This window comes from Diadema setosum, chromosome 1 (genome assembly GCF_964275005.1).
Source record: "Diadema setosum chromosome 1, eeDiaSeto1, whole genome shotgun sequence".
Taxonomy (NCBI): domain Eukaryota; kingdom Metazoa; phylum Echinodermata; class Echinoidea; order Diadematoida; family Diadematidae; genus Diadema; species Diadema setosum.
In genome coordinates, this window is record NC_092685.1 from 28,621,567 (window position 1) to 28,646,967 (window position 25,401).

At 38.6% G+C, this 25,401-nt stretch overlaps 1 protein-coding gene across 1 annotated transcript; it reads left to right on the forward strand.

Annotated features, from left to right (window-relative positions):
- On the forward strand, positions 1-25,401 carry LOC140229279 (REST corepressor 1-like). Its single transcript, XM_072309557.1, has 12 exons — positions 1-269; positions 376-432; positions 10,437-10,520; positions 13,598-13,812; positions 15,786-15,916; positions 17,394-17,463; positions 19,070-19,176; positions 20,986-21,187; positions 21,729-21,861; positions 23,263-23,429; positions 23,875-24,044; positions 25,233-25,401. Exons 1-12 carry the CDS (start codon positions 137-139, stop codon positions 25,399-25,401), a joined length of 1,638 nt encoding a protein of 545 aa, XP_072165658.1. The 5' UTR covers positions 1-136.

Sequence of the window (25,401 nt, forward strand, 5' to 3'; positions counted from 1 at the left end):
ACAAAGACAGCAGCCGTTCGGGACTGGATATCCACCGTTCCCGATCATCAAATTTCTGTCCACATATATCATTTTAGCGACAATTTTTCTCATAGTTGTGCGCCATAATACTTAGTCAACGGAATCCTGTCCCATAATGGTGGTGGTAGAGAGAAACAGCAATTCCGAACATAATCATCGTTCCAATGGATCCAATTCCGGGGGAGCCAACTCGAATGGACACCCATCTGAGGAGAGCGGGACAAGTAGCTCGGGGGAAGATGAAAATGGTAAGCTGCTTGATAAATAAAGATAAATCTGCAACAACTCCACTTTTGTGAATTTGTGATCAGGCTGTGATACTCGTATTAATTTCTGCTCCAATTTTCTTCACAGAACCTGGAATGCGTGTTGGAGCCGAGTATCAAGCGGTCATTCCCGACATTCAACCGGGTAAGTTCGACAGAATATTTTGATCGATCACAACCAAAACCGATTGCAGGATGAATTATGAGAATGCGACTACGTATTTCTTCATTTATATTACTTGAAGTGGTTAATACTATCAGTCTTTGTCTTCGGTGCAGTAATGAGCAATATGATGAGAATTAATAGTCATGTGTTATCAACTTTGGAGAAATCGTAATATGCTGAATTTAATAGCTCTATACATGGTTTAATTTGCAAAAACCCCCGTGTGTGTGTCTCGGCGAAGATTAAATACAAGGCGAATGGTAAAAGCTTACTAGTACCCGGCGTATCGGGGGACGGACTCCTATATATTTGTTATCGCAAAGTAAAATTTAGATATTTTGCATTTATTAATTAATATTCTACATCAAATGCCTGGGCATCATATTGAAACACTGGCATGTTTTGATCAGAGAAGAGAAATTGTGTTGATGTTTGTCCTCTGCGTGGCATGAGTTAAATTTCTTAATTGTTCATAGGTGATATCTATGCAAACCTACAAGCAGATTATTGCAATTATTTTAGCCTCTGCAGCATCCTTCCACATAGGCCCTGCTGGTAATTGTGAGTTGGACTAAATGTATGTGGCCAGCAAACTAGTTCAAATTCATAGCAGTGATCCTGAAAAATTGTTTTCATATATTATCGTTTGTAATATACATAGAGCACACATAACTAACACACACACACACACACACGTATGCAAAGTTGTCATTTATTACTTGTTTGGGCCGAGTGACAAACATATAGAAACTAGCTGCTAGTCATTTTAAGAGCAACTCAGAAGATCCACATTTTTTTTTTTTTTTTTTTTTTACATGCAGTGATCAGGGGCGGATCCAAAAATTTTGTAAAGGGGAGGTGCCTTTCCAAAATTAAAGGAGGGCGCATGCCCCCCCCTTTTTTGTCCTTTTATTTCTTTTAACAAAAAATAAAGAGTGGGCGCGTGCCCGGTGCGCCCCCCTCTGGATCCACCACTGGTGATAGTTCCACTACCTCGGTACCGGTAGTTGTGAAATAAAATCTAACACCTATGAGAATTAAAGGATGCTGTGAATTATTGCTGTAAATAACCATTTAATCACCAATAAAAAATATAAAGGTAGGCTGTAGGCATACAGGACCACTTCATAGGTCCCTATTCATCTCATATGATTTTTTTTTTCTTGATTAGAAAAATTTCTCAGTGTATATCACTATATTTGTTACATTATCTAATGAGGACATTACCGTAAAAGTTGAAAATTTCACAAGAATAATTTTATATGTCGTGCTGGGAAGATTAATTTTGCGTGGTTTTTAATTCTGTCGAATCATAAGATAAAATAGTGGTACATACATTGTATTAAAAAAAATAAGAAAAACATATATTTGCATGCTTTTATGTTCACACTACTTTCTGTTTATGGTGATGCACAAATATTTCCACTTTACAGTGGCAGGACCTACTAAGCAAATAAATGAATAAATAAATAAATTCAAAAGGCAAAGGTATTAAAAAAAAAAGAAAGAAAATTACACAAATGAGCACATGTTATACACACTTTTCCAAAGTTATAAACAAGCAGGTATTTGAAGAGTTTACAAGCCCAGTGATCAATTAACCCTTAGTGTGCCAGGGACTATAGGCAGTGTGTACAATGCTGTCGGGTTTTCTGTGCCAAATCGGCAATCAAAGCACACAAAGGCATAATTTACCACAGATGAAACAAAAACCCAGCAGTAGTGCTTGAAAATAGTTCTAAAATGTGAGTTAGGGATAGAATCAACCAATGTAAAAATTTGAACCAGTATAATTGATGTTAAGTAAATTGTTTAATATACGAAATGTGAACAATAGCTATAATAAAAATGTTTCCAGACTAAACCGTCTACAGTTATGGTTTAATGAGAAAAATAGTGATATCTCTTCATATTTTAGGCTTCATCGCAAAACATTAAATATGGTAGGGTTTTTTGATACAACTGGCTTACACATGCATCAAAAGTGATATCTTGAAAATCTTTTTGAATCACTCCTCCCAAAGGTAAACAGGACTTTTAAGTAATTTTTGGCTGCGCTATTTCAAGCAAACAAGCATGGAATTAATATCAATGCAGCATTGATTTGTGCGCATGCACCTTGCAATGGTTGCCCCACGGAGTGGTCTGAAATTTTGCCATTTTCAAGACTTATTTGGATTTGTCTCTACTAGTATTATATGACACAACATTGTTTTACTGTAATTTGTATTGTTAAAATCATATTAATTGTGTAAATGGTATGTTTGAATGTGATGTTTTCTTTGTAGCTATTATGGTTATGATATTCTGTAAATATCTGTGTAATTTGACTTTTAGTCGCCCACTTAGATTTTTTGAATAAAGACCTTTTAATCAATCAATCAATCAATCAATCAATCAATCAATCAATCAATCAATCAATCACTCTGTCAAACCTTACTTGCAAGGATCAGATTCTTTATTTTTTTTTTTTATATGTTATTATTATTTGTTTTTATAGGTTCTGTGCAGGTGGCAAAATTGTATTACTACTTGTAGTCATCATAGGCAGATGAGAAACTGACAGAGAATTTGGTTTTTTCTCGTGTATTTGCCTTCAAATGTGTTTCAAAATACAAAAGCTAGAGATCTTTGTTCCACATTTAGTATGAGGATTAAAGGGACTGTACAGTTTTGGGCGATGTGAGGATTTAGCTTTTAACGTTTTGCGAGATATTCAGAAACCACTCTATGAGATGTCAAAGAGCATGCAATTCTAAGGGGAATCAAATGTTTATTAAATGATTAAAATTGGTTTTAAAATGGCTGAGATATCCAAAAACAAGGGGAAACAAAGAGATCCTAATAAAAGACGTGGACTGTCGCCTTTTATTATTTTCATTTTTTTTTTATATCTCAGCCATTTGAAAACCAATTTTCATCAAATAAACATTGAATCCTTTTCAAAATTACGTGCTCTTTCATATGTCATAAGAGGTTTCTCATTATCTCACTTAGGAATGTTATAAACTCGAATCCTCACCTCAACCAGTACTGTACAGTTCCTTTAAGTGATTGCAGCAATATACTTATAGAACACATCAGTGAGAGTTTGAGGAAAATCGGACAATCAGACAAGTTTCTGCTCAGTCACTGTACAGTGTAGGATGAAAATACTACAGCTTGTGATGTGTACGAAAAAAAAGCAACAAAAATGTGAATTGCTTTGTAATTTAAGTCACTGCAAGAGTAATGAAAAAAGCATCAATGTTCAAGAAGAATGTAAACAATAGGTTTTTCAAATTTATTTTTTGACATCAAAGGCATGAAAACCAGTTAGAATGGTTGTTTGTTGTTGTTGTTTTCATGTTGGTTTTTTTTAAGTTTAAGATATCACATTCTTTGTAAACTGTGGCCTTGTTAAGAAAAACACCTGCTGTTGCTGAAGATTTTTTTAAAAAATTCTTTTTATACTCAAGACATGATGATAGAGGAAGTACCAGTAAGCCAAACATTTCATAAACTTGGCTGTTCTTGTGCCCATTGTGTATTTAGCCATTGCCAAATTGTTATTCCTGCAGTTACTAGACACATAATACATTTAAATGGATGAACAACAGTGGTTGAATATGATCTATAGATAGGGAAGATGAGAGAAAGTGGGATGTGTGGGGAATTTCCTGCACAGAGGAAGCGTTCATGCATACAGTACAATCTGGTGAACTCGACAGGCATAGACAATGATAACGGCAAGTAGATGCGAACGTGGCAATTCTCCCCCGGAATTCTCCGTGCTAGTAATTTACAAACACAAATATGCCGCACCCTCCATGACAAGTTAAGCAAATCAATTTGGCACCACAGGAATTATAATGCTTTAATGATTACACTAAGAATTTTTGACTTTTCTCTAAAAAAAGTCTGACACTCAAAGTGGCACAGTACTACTACATGACAATATTATGACACAAAATGAATTTCTGCCATTATCTGAAACAGAATTGCTACCTTTTTTGTGAGTAGAGTAGTTACATCAACTCTTTGACACTCAACAAAATGAAATTTCATCTTGTGCTTAAATTGAAGCAAATTACTTGAATATGACATTTAACCTATCTTTTTGAGTTGTGATTGATCAGCTCTTTGCTCTCAGCAAAATGAAATGCACAGTGTTGCAATATTTGTATATTTGCAGCTTATTTTCTTCCTCTTAATCACACATTATATAGAAAGAATAAACTAGCAAACATATTTGTACTAGTGCATGTGTTTGTGTAGGGAGACAGGAAAGGACTAATGATTTTTAACTTGTTCAGTTAGTAGGCCTAGTGCTATAGACCTATTTGGTTTTGGTGCTGCTTTTTATGTTCATACAATATTTATATAATATTGGATGGCCTTGAGATTAATACAAGGAAATATTGGACGAGCTATGCACAAATATTGGACGAGTCGAAGACGAGTCCAATATTTTGCTTAGCGAGTCCAATATTTCCTTGTATTAATCGAAAATAGGACATCCAATATTATCATTATTATCCTACAGAGGATTTTAGCAAAGAATATTTTCACTTACCCTTTCTGTCTCCGAGTGCTGTATGGTCTCCTACTGTACTTGATCTTGACATGGGGTATGGTACCGGTACACTCTTCAGTGCAAGTTAATCTACTTCATTCCCTGATAAAACAGTGATCTATATGTATCCATGGTAGTCGTCATGTTACTGTTAGGCCGAGATCTATCAATAGCTAATTTAGACCAGAATTAGATGTTCTTGTATCCGAGATCTGAGACACAATTCACGTCACATCTACCGTAGATCGTGAAAGATTTACTTCAGTAGTACTGTAGTTCTATGGCCTAATGTACTTAGTAATAACACATTATGCATGTACAATGCAAGCGGCAGCGGCCGGCCGGCTACATATCGCGCGCGGGCTATCTAGCAGTAGCGCTGAGCTGATCAATCGTCGCCGGCCTGCACAAAAAAATGCAACTTGTTTTCATCAAACCTAAATTTAATTTCCTGGTATGAAAGTGATATTTTGAAAAATTGTATGCAAAACAATTTCAACTAATTGATATATGAAATTTGTTTGTATAAACACGGAATTTTAGAAAAAACGATATTTTAGTTAATTCGTGATTGACCAATCAGAGACGTTTTTACTTCATATTTCAGGTCATCTCGTATATATCTCAGCCAATCACGGTGCAGTTTATAAAAACTTTGGGGAATCCCCCTCTTGCTGTCCAATATTTTAAATATCGGTCGCCTCGGCAAAAAAATATTGGTCGAGTTCAACAAACTTTCTAAGTGGGTTGGAGGTTATGAGGTGCGTCGACAAAATAACACTTGTATTCGGGCTCCAAAAATCCTCTGTATGGATAATAATCAGCTATAACTGGGGGGCTTCAGTACTGGTATGCCTAACAATAGTTGATTTATGCACTGACAGAGCAGTGCACCTGATTCATTGCATAACGCATTGAATCATATTTTCAGATTTAGATTTTGCACCCCCTTCCCCCCTTATGGCCGGGGTCATCCCATGAGACCGACACCCACGAGTCATACAGCCCATGAGTTCGACATTGAAAACAGGTCCATGAGTCATACAGCCCATGAGTTCGACACTAGCAAGTAAAAACAGCCCACGAGTTCGAAAGATACAACACGGGGCTTAATGTGTCGGTCTCGTGGGCCTTGTTTGCTTACAATTGTAGTGTCGAACTCATGGGCTGTATGACTCGTAAGCAGTATAACTTGTGGGCTGTATAACTCATGGGCCTTATGACTCATGGGCTGTATGACTCATGGGTGTCGGTCTCGTGACGTGCACCCTTATGGCCGACATAAGTGACCGTGTTTTGAAACTTGAATCAGTCTTGATGGCTGTTAATCAGCATGCCTGAATGCACACACCCTATGTATGAACATGCAACAATGACTTTTGTGTTAATAGGTACAGTGGACATGTACGTAGGTTTGTGCAGGTGAATGGATATATCCCTACCTCTTGTCCCCATTGTTGATTATCATTGCTATAGGACCTATAGTTAGATGCAAGGAATCTCTTGCACCTAAAACCTACATCAGTGTAGATTGCTACTTTGTGCAGGTGTTGCTGTTGTTGTTTTTTTACCTCTTCTGCAAACTGTCATGATGTAAGTCACAGAAATCAGTTTTATTACAGGAGTACCTCAGTAGCCATCTTTGGCTTTGCACAACTGACATGATTGAAATGGGTTAAACATTTGAAGGGATGAATACTGTCAAACCTGTCTATAGTGGCCACCCAAAGGAAATGTCAGAAGTGGCCACTGTAAACAGGTGACCCCTATAGACAGGTGACCAGTATAGACAGGTCGGTGGCCATTTTGAATTTTAACACTTGTATTGTATCGGAAGACAAGCAGCTGGTGTGTAAAGATTGGCTGAAAGTGCATACACTGACATTGTTCGTCTCAGGGTGCGACAGTTTCGATCACTTAAATGAAAAATTTGGTATCTCAGAACCTTTTTGAAGATAAAATAAAGGTGTTACTAAATTGATGAAATATATTTAGGTATGAAATATTGTTAAATTCATGAAGTCTTTTCTTCTAGAATTTTTGTAAGTCTTCAAAATGATATTTCAAACTTGAGGAACTAGTTCATACTGGTTTGGCATGAATGGGGTTCATGAGTTAGTTTGAGGGGATCGATAATGTGGTAAGCTGATGTAAACAACAAACAATACCCAGACAAGTACAACCTCTATCCCATTGTCCATATTTAAAAGGATTTTAGTCACTATTTAGTTGGCAATTTGGTAAAATTCTGAGAGAACATGTTTTTAGGAGCTGTCTTCGCCTTTTTAGCATCTACTTAGGGTGGCATTAATGAAGCCTAGATCTAGTCAAGTTAGTGGTAAGACGTCATTTAACAGCAAAGAGCTGCGTTTGTCAATCATGTCTGTGTGATTGTGACTGAGCTAGGTGTCAGTAGAATTCACACCATGAACCTAAAAGCCATCATATTCATGGCTGATATAATGGTTCAGCTAATTTTTTTTTGTGTGGCTGCTATAAACAGTCAGATATTCACCATGGGATAGTACAAAATGAGTGGCCGCTGGTCGCATTAGCCAGGTGACCACTGTATAAAGGGTCTATGATACAGCAATTTCGTGTGGGGGATTGTTCAGTGGCTGCTATTGTATGAGCAGGTGGCCTCTATAGACAGGTGGCCACTAAGGTTACAGCTCGTTATTCTGAAGGTTCGTTATTCCGAAGGCTCTTTACTCCTAAGATTCGTTATTCCGAAGGTTCATTGTTCCGAATTTCATTTTCGGAGTAACCAATCTTTGGAATAGCGAACCTTCGGAATAACGACACAAATTTTCGGATTAACGAACCCTTTTTCATTTTCGGATTAACGAACCTCTAGGTATAGGGATATTGCGTGTTTCGGATTAACGACCCTTCGGAATAACGAACCTTCGGAATAGCGAACCTTCGGAATAACAAACAGCACCCGGCCACTAAGACGGGTTTGACTGTAATAGTTTTAGTATTGCCAAAAAGAGAGAGCCATCATGTGATTAAAATCAGTAGTTTTCAAGGAGCAGATCAGCAAAGCTACAAAGTATTGTAGAATGTAAGAGGACACTATTAATAATATTAATGAAAGCTATTATCCATCTTCTGTCTAAGTGTTATTGTGCAAGGCTTTCAGTCAACCTCTTAGAATAATCGTCATGGTCACAGAACCATGACATTGCTTCTATTTCATTCCTTTCTCTCCATTTTATGTGAAAACTGTTGAGCTAGAACATGCAACAATACTGTTTGGGCTAAATCCAGTGCAGGTTGTGAGACATACAGTATAGGTCAAGGAGATAGATCTAAACTTCACGGTGCATGCAATGTGAAGTCATCACATAACAATTGATGCACTTATGTAGCATTGACTTGAATTGAGTTGCTGTGGTTTACTGACTGAAAATAGCAGCCCAGATAGAGGCTGAAATACATTCAGGTTACGATAAAAACATAAAAATTACAATATTGAACCATTAACCAATAACCATTGGGCTATTTGCAATTTACAAACTGTACATGAAATCATATGCAACCAGTGAAATTATCTACCTTCCTTTTTTTTTCTTTCTACAACACTGCATTTGTTAGGCGAAAGATGATGAGGGTCAGTTAATAATTGTACTGTAGTGCTCATGAAAGACTTCACGTCCAAATTAATTACAGGCTCTACATTTTTGCAAACATACTATGCAGAGATGCGTTTACAACAGTTGCAGAGATTTCCTGTTGCATGCATAGGACTGCCATGTACAACATATTATGCAGCTCATGAATTTTGCTAGTTGACCAATATTCGTGAAATTGAGAACACATGACAATATTGCATCCCATATGTAAATTATGCATTGTTTATTTTGTATGCAATGTGAGAAATGGCTTATCTTTTCTCTTGAAAAGGGATGCATTGCCTAGAAAATTCCAACAAATTATGTCCCTAGAATGTTTTAATTATTTTCAGTTATGGGAGTATTATAATATATAAGTTGAAATGTAAAACAGTCATCTTAATTTGCAAGGGGTCTACAAAGATGATAGCGAAATATGACTTCAGCTGTTCTTATGTTAAAGGAAACCAAAACCCAAAGAGAAATATGGATTGAGTGAAAGCAGCAATTTAGTAGAACACATCAGTAAAAGTTTGAGGAAAATCGGACAATCGATGCAAAAATTATGAATTTTAAAGTTTTGGTGATGGAACCGCTGGATGAGGAGACTACTGGAGGTTTTGATGTCATGTGTGGACAATATAAAGAAAATATAAAGGGAACTCCACAAAAATTTACTTTTCATGAAAATTACACATTCCATCAACTTGATACTGACATACATGTATGTTAAGGGTAGTAATTATTCCCCCTGCTTTCTGAAAGCGGTTAGTCAAGTGCTCTTTCATTATGCTAGAAAAGTGAAAGCATGTTGAATTATCTTTATATTTTCCTTATAATTGTTGTCCACACATGATGTCATAATCTCAAGTACACGTGTAGTCTCATCATCCGGCGGTTCCAACACCAAAACTTAAAAAATTCATAACTTTTGCATCAATTGTCCAATATTCCTCAAACTTTCACTGATGTGTTCTACTAATGTTGCTTTATTCACTCAGTCCCCATTTCTCATTGGGTTTTGGTTTCCTTTAAGGTATTCACTTGTGATCTGTACAATTGTTGAGAGATCAAGTTCCAAAATGTGTTATTGAAAGCCCCACAATATGATGACACAATGTGATAAAAATAACCCCAAAGATGCAATCAGAGCCATGCAGCACCCCAAAATTGCAACTCTTGCAAGTTATTTACTCTATGAACTGTTAGTCATCATGAAAGCATTGTTTGTCTCCAGCAATGGTTTTTAATTAATTCTTCAGATTTTATGCTTGAAAACAAGTTTAGAAAAGGATTAAGCCATGACAGTCATTACAAACCATTTTGTAACTAATACCCCCCCCCCCCAAAAAAAAAAAGGTGTGGCAGTTACAAATGAAAGATGAAAGTTACATTTGTCAATTCAAATTTTCTACACCACCCCTTTACTAGATCTCTATGGAACAAAATTAATTCCACATATTATTGTAATTTCTGTGAAATACAATTGTATGTCAGTGTATTGTCATGCACTGAAATATGTTAATAACCACCAACATAAAATATATTGGTAATATGCATACATGTATACATACATACATACACACATACATGTATACATACACACTTAATGCATGTGTCATGTTTTGACATTGATGTGAATATCTATATGTCGCTTAACTGTGCAAGTTAATTCAAATGTGTGTACATGTATATCATGTATTGCTATGAACTTATATCATCATGAAGGACCTACAGCCATTGCATAAATGATTTGACCCTGTGTCATAAAACAAATCCACATCTTTTTTTGTACCCCTTCTGTCTTTTAGATGTTCCTGTGGGAAGACGTGGGGATAGCAGACCAGAGGCTCTCCTAGTATGGACGCCAAACGGAGATATTCCAGACCCGAAACGTGAGTGTCGTTGTGCTATTCTGGGATTTTGTCTCATGCTTAAATAGGGCGCAGACTTTATTACACCATGCATTCTGAATCACCTCTTTTGCTCTCACATTTTTCCTTTTTTTTTTTAATCTTTTTTTTTTAACCTCCTGAGAGACGTGTTTGGATGAAGTACTCATGCATTCACACAGGTTCTGCCTGAACACCTGGTTATCTGCACATTTTAGAATTGTTATGGTCCAGATCACAATACGGGTGTTAGAACTGAATTGCCATGTTCATATAAAGAGCAGGGAATAACTTTCCTGGCACCGCAAAGCAATGCTAATTGCCTCTGACACACTGCTTCAGTTTGCAAAATGTCACTGGTGTAGCAATTGTGCTGCGAGGAACTGTGCAAAATTTCATTTATAATGTGTGTCCATTATATCAAGGAGATCAAACACAAGAAGTGAAGTCATGCCCAATAGAGTGAAATTGTTCAGATTAACTCTTCTTTTGCTCAGAAAGAATGTTGTCCCATGTTTGCAGTCATATTCCTTGTACATTGTAAAATACTCTAAAATGTTAAATGATTTTTAATAGAATGATATCATAACAGTTGCTGAGGGTAGCATCCTATAATTAGGCCTACTGTGAAAGTAAAAAAAAAAGTAATTTGTAGATATATTAAATTACATGACATTGTGTACATCCATTCAAGGCCCAGTTAGTGTTAAGTAATAAGATTTTATTTTTTCCCTGTGCATTACTGTATGTGTATGTTCTTGATCTGATTGAGATTTTAAACTCATTCAATAGAAACAACAAAATCTTGCCAAAGACCGGGATGTCACACTTTAGAAATTACAATGATCATTTTTCTGTCACACAAGCAAAAACTCAGTTGAAAATGACATTTAAACATGAGCTAAGTATTTTTTTAAGTCATAAAAATATGGCTGTATGAGAATTTCAAAACATATAATTTACAACTTTAATGAAGGGTACGACTGTTGACAGAGGGTACAAAACTGTATTGTACATGTTAATGTGTGTTGTCTGGCCGATGCACATTTTGTACACAGTTTTGGTAGTGTTGTGAGCCCATCAGATGTAATAGATTATTACACCACAATATTTGTGGCAAAACAGTTACCTGTCAGTTATGAAAGTGTTTTAGTGAAATTTACAGTGATGGATTTGATATGTAGTACTGTATAAGCGGTTATTTTCGCGAAGGTTTAATTTTTGCGAATTTCGCGAATCACAGTTGGATCGCGAATTTAACAACACGCGAAAATGTCACCATGCACTAGGATAACAATGCATTAAGATAGCGTTGGAGTCAATTCGTGAAAACAATATCTTGCGAAAATGTCTGTGACCCTCTAATTCGCGAAAATAACAGCTTATACAGTATAAGATTACAAAAAGAGGATTCCCCCCCCCCATGCAAACTACACCATACAAAACTACAAATCTGTTTACATGTCAGTGTATGTACTGTACTACAGCTTCCAAAGCAGAGATGAGTAAATTAGTAATAATATCAATATTACATATCCATTTTGTTTATTGAAACTACTGTGTCAATTTTGTGTCTTTAAGTTTCTACAATTCTTCCTCCTCACAGGTGTTAATGCATGATTTACAGGATATTATGCTGTATCATACTTCAAAAAGGAAAATGCTATAAATGGTTTAGTAGCATTACCACATGTGGGCTTAAAAACAATTGAGCAAGAATGGCTTGAAATCAATCATGTACATTTCTAAATTCACATGAATCTTTCATTATGACCGTCATATGAACCCACAACTACCCTCCCCCCTCACAAAAAAAAAAAAAATGAAAGTCAGTACTGGTAATTCATTTATTGCAAATACTGCACATGTATGCTACTTGTATTTTTGCATCAATGTGTTTTATATTTGAAGCCAGTAATTTTGTCAGTCAGCTGATGATCACATAAGACGCTGTACTGATATTGCCTCTTTAGATGTGTAATACAGCATGTGACATCCCTGCCAGAGTTGTATTTTCCCCAGTGAGATTATATTCTCCCGAAGTGCACAGCAGTGAGGGAAATATTGTCTCGAGGGGACAGTGTACAACTCCCAAGGGACTGTCGAGTGTTAAAATATTACAACAGAAAAGGCAGTCCAAAGATTTGTTATTCCGAAGGTTCGTTAATCCGAAAATGTGGTAAGGTTTGTTATTCCGAAGGTTCATTAATCCGAAAATGAAATAATGTTTGTTATTCCGAAGGTTCGTCAATCCGAAAATGAATCAAAGCTCGTTACTCCGAAGGTTAGTTACGGACCCTATTTCATTTTCGGATTAACGAACCTTCAGAATAACGAACCCTATTTCATTTTCGGATAAACGAGCCTTTGGAATAGCGAACCCTATTTCATTTTCGGATTAACGATCCTTCGGAATAATGCCACAAATGTTCAGAGTAACGAACCCTTTTTCATTTTCGGAATAATGAACCTCTAGGTATAGGGAATTTGTGTGTTTCAGATTAACGAACCTTTGGAATAACGAACCTTCGGAATAACGAACGGCACCCGTATATTCCATGGTCTACATAAATTCACATCATTTCATTTTAGCCACATCAGCAGCCGCTCAAATTCTGGAATTATACATGTACTCTTGTATTTAATATCTGACGTGATGTCACTGTACAGACAATTTAACAGTTTTGATCCTTGCTGCATTAGTCTTGTGATTGCATTATGATCAATCACAGACCAGTATAAAGTGAGACCAAATGATATTACAAGCAATGTACATCATCTCCAATGTAGGAAATTCTGACTTTTCTTTTAAAAAGGCAACATTTTTTATAAATCCGTTTTTGTGTCTCTTGATCTTGAATTCAACCACTCTCAAAATTTTTCTTCAAGACCTGATTTGTGAAGTGTTATGCATTTGAATTATTTAGTACAATTGCACTGGTATATGATTTATAAAGTAATCAGTTTAAAAAAAAAACCAATACCAAACAAACAAACAAACAAACCTTGATGTTGCATTGACAGAGCTCTGAAAAAAAGAAAAAAATTAACAAATGTATTCATATTATATACCACACCAGTGGATGAGTACATCAATGTGGCGAAAGAGAAGTTTGGCTACAACACCGAGCAGGCCCTGGGCATGCTGTTCTGGCACAAGCACAGCGTGGAGAAATCCCTAGCTGACCTGCCCAACTTCACACCATTCCCGGACGAGTGGACGGTGGAGGACCGGGTCCTGTTTGAGCAGGCGTTCAGCTTCCATGGCAAGAGTTTCCACCGCATCCGCCAGATGGTGAGTGCAATTCTCGGACAAGGCTGATGCGCATTGCAAAATACTAGTACGATTCGAGAAAATGAAAACAAAATCTCTGTAAGCTATCATGCTTATGAAGCCTACATTGATTGAGTGGAAATGTCAACATTTTTAGTTTGACTTAACATCTACATCACTCACTTTGACATCAGTTTATGCATGAAAGCTAAATGTTAGGCTGATAGTGAAAAAAATGTAACTTTACACAGCTTGTATTATTGTTTGTTGTGTTGAATGTGTGCATGTTTTTATGGGGGGCCAGAGGCTATGTGTTTTACGAATAGTCAGTCTGTCCATCATACCTAGATTTTGTTATTGTGATTTAAGAAAACAGTTCAGTGGATTTCGGTAGTGTCTGGCCCAGGTATGCAACATGAGGTGTAGATAGGCTCAGTAGAGTTTGGCCAAATTATCTCAAATTTCAGATCTCACATTGGGCTAAAATTGCCATTTTTAGCCATAACTTCATCTAAGAATGCCCAGTAGTAACATAAGTTGTTAGGAAGGGTAGGAATAACAGGTTAGAAGTAAATTGAGGTTGTACTAGTTCAAGGGTCGATCACAATGCTTCAATGGTTCAAAATATAATTTTCTTGCTGAAATCTAGGAATGTAAATGGTAATATTATCAGACAAGGAACTATACCAATAAAATGCTAGTCGCTTAAAATGACTGGGTGAACGGTCCAAGGTCAAGGAAATTCCATTTCATGAATGAGTCCAGTGATAGTTGTATTTTAGGTAATGGATAGAAAAACATTGTGCAGAAAGGGTTAAAAGTTAATCTGTGGTCAGTGGTCAAGATTAATAATTTTCATCAAAATTGAAGTGAAGGGCAAGACATTTGTATGGCATGTGTAGTGATTATGTAAGAAGCAGAGGCATTCTGGGGGGTGTTTCATCAACGTTTGTCAGCGCTGACAACTTGAATCACCATAGTAACAGTCAGTGACCAGAGCATCTCAGCCAATCAAAAACAAGGATTTTGTTGAAATTGGTCAGCGCTGACAGTTGTCAGTGCTGACAAACATTGATGAAACACCCCCCAGGTCAACTACTTGGAACTTGATTTGTTTTAGTTTGTTGTATTTTGATATTACTTTGCTTACCAAGTCATGTATGAAACCTAGTTTATTATGGTATGATCCCAGAAAAATATTATGAGAAATGTATCTGTGAAGATGATCTGTCAAACTCATGCAGCTTCATGATTTGTGGGTATTTATGTCATGTGACCCTTGTCAGGGACACAGATCAAATAAGGGCATTATATGTGAAGATATTTAGAACATCTGTATGAATGTTACCTGCCCAGATGGTTCAAATCACAGTGGAGAGAGACAATAAGTGTAAGCTGTGCTTATAAATTTGATGTCATAGTTGATTCCCTGGGCATGACAGAATCTGTTATTATACAAATGACGCACAGGTCTGAGTGCGTCAGTCGGAATAGTGTGCATAAGGTAACTATGGAATGCTTAACCCACGAGGCGAAGCCGAGTGGGTTTAGGCTAAATTCCATAGTTACCGCATGCACACTATATTCTGACTGACGCACGAAAAGACATGTGCGTCATTTGATTTATAGAATGGGTAATTTTCTTGTCAAAAACCCAGTTTTCTATCGTGTCACCCGATGACAAAATTACTGGATGCATTTCCTTTTGGCATTCCGTAAAGGGCATGCATACCCGTACTTACCGATTTTACTGGATGCATGGCCAGCCATGCATAAGTTTTTACTGGATGCATGGCCAAGCTGAGTGCGCGAACGCTTGCTTTAGTGCGCGAACCTTTGTTACAAGTACGCGTACTCTTGCTAAGTGCGCGATAACATGTTTACCACTGTGACTCAGCGTGCGGCCAGTAAAAATGAACACATAGCTCTCGACCAATCAGATCGCAGGATTCTCGCTACCCATTCTATAAAATCTTAATACTGTACTCCTGCAGCTACCTGACAAATCCATCAGCAGCCTCGTGAAGTACTACTACCAGTGGAAGAAGACGAGGACACGAACCAGTCTCATGGACAAAAAGATTGGCAAGCCTACCACCAGTGAGACTGTGAAAAAAGATGGCAGGTTGGTTGTACTCCATGAATATTCATTTACCATGTCCAAAGTCACTTTCAAAGGACTTAAAGGGGAATTCCAGGCCAGTTATAAGCTTATGTCATAAAAGAAGAGTAAAATCCTATAAGTAAAATAGTGAAAAATTGATCAACAAATTGGATAAAAGTGAGGTAAATTATGAAATTGTGAAGTATCGCTAATTTCTGCCAAGTAATTCTCATACAGTTGATATGAATATGCAAATGTGTGAACTAATGATGTCGTCACCTCACAATTGTTCATTTATTGTGTACAAAATAATGATGAAAATCAAATTTTCCATCATTAAAGTGTAAACAATAATGTTATTCCTTGTTTAATAACTTCAAAATAGTGATCAGTCATGTATATCAGGAATTGATATTTGCATTTGAATGAAAAACTGGAAATTTAAAACATTTTATGTAAACTACATGGCAAGTCGTGAGGGGATGACATCATCGCTTCACTATTAGCATATTCATATTTACTATTCAAGAACTGTCTCAGGAAAAAAATTAACAAAACTAAAAAAATTCAGTTAACTTCTGTATTTTTCATCTGATTTTGATCAAATTTTCATCGTTGTGCAAAGAAAATGTTACTCCTTGCTTGGCAGACAAACTTTTAACTGCCCTGGAATTCCCCTTTAAATGTTTACTGGAAGGATGAGGTAAAGTCAAAACACAAGTTCTATCGTGGCCCACTCGCCACGGTGACTACTTGCTAAGCGTGCATTTGATTGAATAACATGGCATCTGTCACTTAATTCTCTTGAGAATTGAAGTTTATGCCAAAATGGTATGTCATGTGCGAGCACTTAACTGTGAAGATTCATTAATCTGCCGTAGCAAACCATACTCTGCCATTCAAGAATTTCCATTTTGTGACTTCTGAATTGCTTGTATAGCATCATAATGGACATCGTACACCAAGTTATTGTAGGAGATGCCTATGAGAAATTGAGTTTTGAAAAGCAAATCCCAGTCTAGCCAATAAAAGAACTGAAATTATCTAGTATAAATTGTTTATGGGTGATGTAGCATGCTAATGTGTACATTGTCAGATGAGTACTGATACTGACTGAACTTTCATCTTCTTCCTCAACACCCCCTCCCCCTCCCCTCCCCCTGCCCATCCCCCTACCCTCCCTCTCTGACTGAACTTTCCTATTCTTCCTCAATATCCCCTCCCCCTCCCCTCCCCCTCCGACTGAATTTTCCTCTTCGTCGTCAATATCCCCTCCCCCTCCCCTCCCCCTCCGACTGAACTTTCCTCTTCTTCCTCAATATCCCCTCCCCCTCCCCTTCCAACTGAATTTTCCTCTTCTTCCTCAATATCCCCTCCCCTCCCGCTCTCCCTCCCCCTCCCCTTCTCCATCCCCATCCCTCTCCCCTCCCCTCCCCCTTCGACTGAACTTTCTTCTTCCTCAATATGCCCTCCCCCTCACCCCCCCCCCCCCCCATAGTGGTGAAGAAGAGACACAGGAAGAGGAGCAAACAGAGAATATGGACACTGACAAGGCAGAGGGGACTAAGGTAAGACCAGCCGTTAGAGTGCTAAGCAGTCATTAAAGGGATGGTATAGCTTCGGTTGAGATGGAAATTTGGGTTTTACTCTTTGTGAGATAATTAGAAACCAATTATATGAAATATTAAAGAGCATTTCATTCTAAGAGGAATTCAAAGTTTATTTGATGAAAATCAGTTTTTGAAATGGCTGAGATATCCAAAAACAAAGCAAAACAAAGTGGTCCTAATAAAAGGTGGGTCCTACATTTTAGTAGGACCTCTTTGATTTAGGATATCTCAGTCATTTCAAAACCGATTCGATTGTTCTCAGAATTGTATGCTCTTTGATATTTCCTTAAAGTGGTTTTTAATTATCTCACAAAATTTTAAAACCTGAATCCCCATCTCATCCAAAACTATACCATCCCTTTAAACTGATTTAATCATGATTTGGTTCTTTCTCTTTATATAGCATTGTGCTAAGAGTACTGTCTGTCTCCTGTTTTGTGAGATTCAGCTATCGTTAGCTTCCTCCAGCAACTCCATGGCTGCCTGTGTGTTTGTGCTTTCTTTTCTTCCCATACTGGAAATCCAGTATTTTGGTTACCCATTTATCTCCCTGTTTTTTTTTTTTTTGTTTTTTTTTTGTTTTTTTTTGTTTTGTTTTGTTTTTTTTTTGGGGGGGGGTCTTTTTTTTCTTAATGGTCTTGCCCCCTGAAAGTGGAGGCGTGACTTAAAGATACATATGGCACTCATTTGTCATTCGCTATCTGTTGTTCATCTAAAATGTTTAAAGTCTGCCTACCAGAATCTGTTGAGATAAGTAACCTTTGTGAGTTGTGATCCTTACCTTGGTCTGATAGACACTTGGGTTCTCCATGTTATGATGCTGTCTGAGGTCATGAGGAAAGGTCAAGGGTCATTTATGGTCACATGTTACAGTTTTCCTGCAAAATTCTCTTATAACAAACTTCTGAATTGTGCCACATGGACAAGACATGATCAGGCAATTGCGTCCTTTTTCTACCATTGCAAATGCTGGCTTCAGTCTCAAGTTAGCTCCCCCCCCCCCCCCCCCCGACCACTCGTTTTCTCTGTTGACTTACTTTACACGCAAGCATGTCGTACCTGCACAACCTACACATTCACTTCATATTGCCACTGAACACTCATTTTGTTATGAGAAATGCACTTTGCAATATCCATCATACATGCAATATTACAGTCCAAGCCTTGCATTTGGGCATCGGCTCAGGATATGCTGGATCGTACACTCACTCGCGACCGACTCTGGATGGGTGCACTGACCCTCTAGGAGAAGCTGCCAATATATTTTATGAGTATTAAAACTTTCTACAAGTGTGACTTACTATTTTCAGGATTTAGAGATGTTGTTATGACATTGAGCAGAGGTATTGCATATTCTGCTCTCCAGGCACCTATAAAAGGGGACAAACTTTGTGGAAACATGCCCATTTCCGGGAACCGATTCTGCTCAATTTTAAGCCAACAAGGCTTAAGGTATCAGGGGACTATCATTTATTGGTACAAGCACCTGAGGTGGTTTCAGCGCATTATAGTGACTATTGTGCCTCTTTTTTTTTTTTTTTTTCATTTGATGTTTTCCATGAAGGATGGGACATTGGGGAAGAATGTCTGCGGGAATTGTGCAAGTTCTGTTACCCAGCTGCATACTACGCCCAAAGGACAATTGTGCAACGCGTGCTACAGCTACTGGAGGTATGTATTTTGATGGCATCTTTGTCATCCCTAAACTAGCAGTGAGTGGGGAAGGAGAAATTAAATATTATGCCACCTCTGTGTGAACAGTAATATAAATTTTGAGTGGGAAGAAAAATTCTGCCCATCTGGAGAAGCAAAGGAACTGTTCGGATTGTCTGACATCTGGTCACTTCTCTGGTGAGGACATGTATGAATAATGCTATAAATTTCATTGCATTTCGTCAGTATGTCTGAATTTGACAGTGTGTGCTTCCATCTGCTGTCATTCTTACCATCAAACTGCTTATCGATCATTTTACCCCCGCCAAACGAAGTTTGAAGGGGGTATATAGGAATCAGCGGACGGTCGGTCGGGCGGTCGGTCGGTCGGGCGGTCGGTCGGGCGGTCGGTCGGGCGGGCGGTCGGTCGGTGGTCGGTCGGGCGGTCGGTCCGTTGCAAATCTTGCGTCGCGAACTACTTCCTCAGTTTTCAACCGATTCCCATAAAACTTGGCACAGATGTGTGCCTTGGGTTGTAGATGTGCAAGACGTATTTTTTGACAGTACCCAAAAGTACGTTGCCATGGTAACGGCATATTATGGGCAAAAATGGGTACAAATCTTGCGTCGCGAACTCCTCCCACAGTTTTTGATCAATTTTTATGAAATTAGGTACAGATGTTCATCTGAATATGTTAATGTGCAAGACACATATTTCCGCAGTGGCAAAAAGTGCGTTGCCATGGTAACGGCATGTTATTGGTAAAATATAGGGCAAAATGCTTCATGGCAAAACTGCTTCATCAGTGTTCTTCCAATTCTCATGGAATTCATATTGAATGTTTGTCTTAGGATATAGGTCAGCATGACACATTTCTTGACAGTGACAAAAAGTATGTTGCCATGGTAACAGCTCACATATTATGAGCCAAAATGATGGAAAATTTTGTGTTGCAAACTACTTCCTCAGTTTTTGCCCAATTTCCATGAAACTTGGTACAGATGTGTGCCTTTGGTTGTAGATGTGCAAGACGCATTTTTCGACAGTACCCGAAAGTACGTTGCCATGGTAACGGCATATTAATGGCAGAAGATCAAGGAAAGATCTTGCGGATTTAACTACTTCCTCAGTTTTTTGACCAAAGCTTATCAAATGTTTTGACCAAAGCTTATGAAATGTTTGGCGGGGGTATAACCAGTCGCTGTAGCGACATTTCTAGTTTGAAAGGAAATTACTGTATATGCCGAATATTTCGCGAGGTTTTTATTTTCACGAATTTCGCGAGTCGGGTGCTATTCGCGAAATTAAAGACACGCGAAAATATCGACTCTATTCTTCGTTCAGTACAGGACTCCACGATCGCGAATTTAACCACTCGCGAAATCGTTGGGAATTCCCGATTCGCGAAAATTTACACTTGCGAAATATATGGCGTATACAGTATGCAGCCCCTCCGGTGAAGCAATATTTCGTTGCTCATGTGAAAGATGGAAAAGGAGAGAAAATTCACATACAGTATGGACTGGTGTGTGTGTGCATTCAAAATGTTCTTGCATAGGTTCATTTGACAGCTGTTCATGCTAAAATATGTTAAGAAATGATCAATGCTCATCTGGACATTAGAAGATGCATTGAATTTGTGAAACCAATATTGCCAGGATAATACTACCAAGTTTAAAATGATAATGGTACCAAGTTGCTCGCTAACATTTCCGCTGTGTGGGTCCTCAGATTAGACATAAACATCCAAGCCACAGTGTATGTGTATGACCACCAGTGGCATATTAGAACATACCTGAGTTAACTTTATGTATTTTTCATGGCAGGCGAACGGGTGTGATGCGCACACACGTTGGTCCGGTTAGGAATGAGATTCAGACGCACCACCGCCACCACCCCATGAGGATGAAGAAGAAGCCTCCCAAGGGGATGTACGTGGACAAGGAGGACCTGCTCGCCATGGCAACGGCCCAGGCAGATGCCATCTTCAAGGCCCTGGACACGGACATAGTCAACTTGAAGCGACAGGTGAGGAGATTATTTGCAAACTCACAAATGTTGAGATTTTGTTTGAAAAAAACAGAACCTATTACTCTTGAACAGTAAGGAGCACCTTAAGCCAATTAAGAATGACTCTATTATTATACATAGGTGTATATAATTTCTACTTCATTGTCATGTAAATGCAATGTTTCAACCAATTTCCATTTCTGATTTACCTAGTGGTGATAGAAGTATCACAAACACTGCATTTCACCTGTCGACAAAACGGCTAAATGTCTCTCTCCTTGATGAAAAAGAAAAGTGATCAGTATATAACCTTTGGTGACAAAAAGTTTTCATGTACATATATGTGTCACCGAGGCTTGTGTGACTTTAAATTAGATAGGGCCTATGTTTTTGTCATCAAAAAGAATTGTTGTAGCTCCTTGGAAATTATGCATGACAGAGCAGAATCTTCCTGGGAGTGTTTTTATATTGGAGCAGATAAATCATGAAAGGATAGCGTCAGCAATAGTCACAATCACCAATAATCTCTTCTCGTTTATGGCCTTCCATTTTTCGGCAGCTTCAAGGCAACAAGCAGATGTTGAGCCAGCAGAAAGAGAAGCTACTGGACATTGACACCCTGAGGCCCCAGGATCCGGCCCAGCGTAACAAGTCCAGCTGGACCAATGATGAGCAGCTGCTGGCAGTGCAAGGTAGGAAGCAGCAAACGCAAGAGGCGATGCCCTTTTCGTGCACAACAAGCTGGGTTGAACAGTTATGTGCCTGAACAATTCTTGTTGAACAGTGATCAATGAAGTAATGAACGTGCCAATTGTAGCACTCTACTGGGATTGTATGATACTCGTGGACAAAATGCACCGACAATGAATCATATATATATCTCTGCATCTTTCCTCGTTCTTACTCTGTGCCAAGTCTTCAGCTTACTTGCTTTGTTTCTATGTTCTCTTTAAAACCCCAAAGGAATTGAAGCATTTGCATTCTCCTACAGTGATGGAAGTGATGCTTGATAAATGCAGTCTGTCGTTTTGCTCTAAGTTTAGTGGTTTTGAGTCCATAGTTACATGCCGTCCCTGGGGTGACAAGACTTTGTGCTTCAAAAATTTCAGAATTTCAGACAATGAATCATATATATATATATATATATATATATATATATATATATATATATATATATATATATATATATATATATACATATATATATACATATATATATACATATCTGCGTCTTTCCTCGTTCTTACTCTGTGCCAAGTCTTCAGCTTACTTGCTTTGTTTCTATGTTCTCTTTAAAACCCCAAAGGAATTGAAGCATTTGCATTCTCCTACAGTAATGGAAGTGATGCTTGGTAAATGCAGTCTGTCGTTTTGCTCTAAGTTTAGTGGTTTTGAGTCCATAGTTACATGCCGTCCCTGGGGTGACAAGACTTTGTGCTTCAAAAATTTCAGAATTTCAGACAATGAATCATATATATATATATATATATATATATATATATATATATACATATATATATACATATCTGCGTCTTTCCTCGTTCTTACTCTGTGCCAAGTCTTCAGCTTACTTGCTTTGTTTCTATGTTCTCTTTAAAACCCCAAAGGAATTGAAGCATTTGCATTCTCCTACAGTAATGGAAGTGATGCTTGGTAAATGCAGTCTGTCGTTTTGCTCTAAGTTTAGTGGTTTTGAGTCCATAGTTACATGCCGTCCCTGGGGTGACAAGACTTTGTGCTTCAAAAATTTCAGAATTTCAAAACTATAAGGAGAGCAACAAAAAAAAAAAAAATAATTTTTGCAACGTCTTTGCATAATAACATCAATGGCAATGTCATATAATGTAGAGACGTTTGGCTGGATTACTTAATTATTCTAAAACTCAAATCAGTATTTTTGATATCCGTAATTGAGTGAGGAAGTTTTTGAATGTAAGCCAATTCAGATGTGAGATTTTGTTGTCTGAAGGACAATCTGTAACCTCACCCACCTCACCTACACTTGAAAAAACAACAACCCAAACTGCCTTTTTCATAGACACCTTCACTCGAGTGTACTTCTCTCACGTTCACCCTCTGCACGTCTCGTGCAGCCTTTCGCAAGTACGGGCAGGACTTCCAGGCAGTAGCCGATGTGATCGGCAACAAGAATGCAGCGCAGTGCCGCACCTTCCTGGTGACGTTCCGGCGGCGCTTCAACCTGGACCAGGTGCTGGAGGAGTATGAGGCCGAGAGGAAGGCCAGAGGGGAGCCCATGGAGGTAAGGAAAGAGGGTGGGGAAGGGGGCAGCGAGTGAGGATGGCGAGTGAGGATGTTGCTTATCATGATACATACAGGGAATGGTCACAAGTACAATGGATTAAGATTTCACACAAGGTGAAGGACGAGGTGCTATATTCAAAGAGGCTTGAATGCGTAATCTTGTTCCATTGCATGAGTAAATACAGTGCACTATTCGTTTTATGCAACACCTCTGCCGCCTCAGAGGTGTTGTGCACATAAATCATATAATGCTGTGTTGAAATTGTGAGAGCAAGCAGCAAGGTCTAAAGGACAGATATTATATCATACTACCCTTTGTCTTCTCTCAAATGATGGCAAATACCGATGAGTTGACATCAGCATTTTCTCAGTTGACTTCACATCTTTCCCCCCTGCCCATCTGCGTCTTCCAGTCTGACTCAAATTTATGTCCCACTCCACAGACGACAAGCAGCAGTTCTGCCACCTCGCCGGCCGTGTCTACCCCACTGGCCGTCCCCGTCATCTCAAGTGCCCCGCCCCCTCTGCTGAGGCCGACTGCCGCCCCAGCGCCTGCACCCACACAGACTCCGGCCTCCCAGAAACCTCCGCCTCTGCAGACTCAGCAGCCTAGGTAAAGTCAGAAGCAGAAGCCTGTGATTCTCACAGAGTTGGCCAACAATAGCTGTTATAAAATGATGGAGCAGATCCTAATTAAATGATTGATTGAAAGCGTGTGCATGATGTTAGATGGACACAGAATAACTCAGATGCTCAGTCCATGATATAAGGTTCTTTGGGTGCTTTAATGGTCGGCTTGTGGGAGTGCTTTTTTCATGCGATGGAGGGCCTTCGTTACTACTGTAAATGAGCAAATGTGACTAACCTGCTGTAGTGTGCATACATTACACACGATCACCTACATATTTTGCCAAGTATGTAATTTTTCTTATAACTTGTTACTAGCAAAGTATACTGACCAGTAATTAGCACTTTCACACCATGATGCGTGGTAGACGTACATAAACGTGCGCAATGACATTGTTCTTTTGCTTGCGAAAATGGCTGACATGCGGCGGAATGTCATCAAATAACAAAAATCAACTTCATCATTTCATAAAGCACTTTGAGCATTAGTATGATTACCCACACCAGGTACCTTTGAAACACTTCAAACACCCTTAGCCATTGCCTCGGGTGTGTTAGACTGGTCCAAAGGTACCTCGTGTGGCTAAGTCTTACTAATACCCTCACTGATGTGCAATATTTGTATACTGTCACCATTTAGTCCCCTTCCCCCTTCCCCCGTCACAAGAGCCTTCCAATGTCATCATAGGACATGAATGCTTCTTACAGGAGGATGTTTATCCCATTTACTGTGTGCTTGATTATGCTCAGCATGGTTAAAAGTTAAATCGATGAAGCATACTGTGCACCCTGAATATTTTGCAAGATATTTATTTCTGTGAAATTTGCGAGTTATGTGCTATTTGCCAATGTAAAGACACGCAAGAAATATTGACTCTGATCCTGATATGAATGTGACGTGCTCGCATACATTTCTCCATTTAGTACTGCACTCCAGAGCTCCACGATCGCAAATTTAACCGCTCGCGAAATCGTTGTGAAGTCCCGATTCGCAAAAAAAATAGACTTGCTAAATGTATGGCATATGGAGTAAGCAGTATCATTTTAGCTGTCATCTTGGCAGCTCATATGTTAAGCCCCTCGACAATGAAAACATATTATTTTCATTTGGTCCAGAAATCAGCATTATGTAACATTACAATCAGTTCTGGTACCCTTCTCCCATCTTCTTCAGGTTTCTGCATCCACGCAGCGCTCTCCACCAACCGCCGCCCCTCATCAGGCCCAACGTGCCCACTGCCTCGGGACCCCTGGCCCGCTCACGTCCCCCCATCATGGGCCCACTGTCGGGCCACCCGCCCCAGCTGGTTGGAGGTAACCAGCGTGAGCCGTCGCCCCAGTAA

Excerpts from the sequence above, each read along its gene's own strand:
- LOC140229279 (XM_072309557.1), top strand. The coding sequence starts at position 137 with ATGGTGGTGGTAGAGAGAAACAGCAATTCCGAACATAATCATCGTTCC. Across the intron at positions 13,813-15,785 it reads TCCACCGCATCCGCCAGATG|CTACCTGACAAATCCATCAG; the intron begins GTGAGTGCAATT and ends GTACTCCTGCAG. Across the intron at positions 21,188-21,728 it reads TAGTCAACTTGAAGCGACAG|CTTCAAGGCAACAAGCAGAT; the intron begins GTGAGGAGATTA and ends ATTTTTCGGCAG.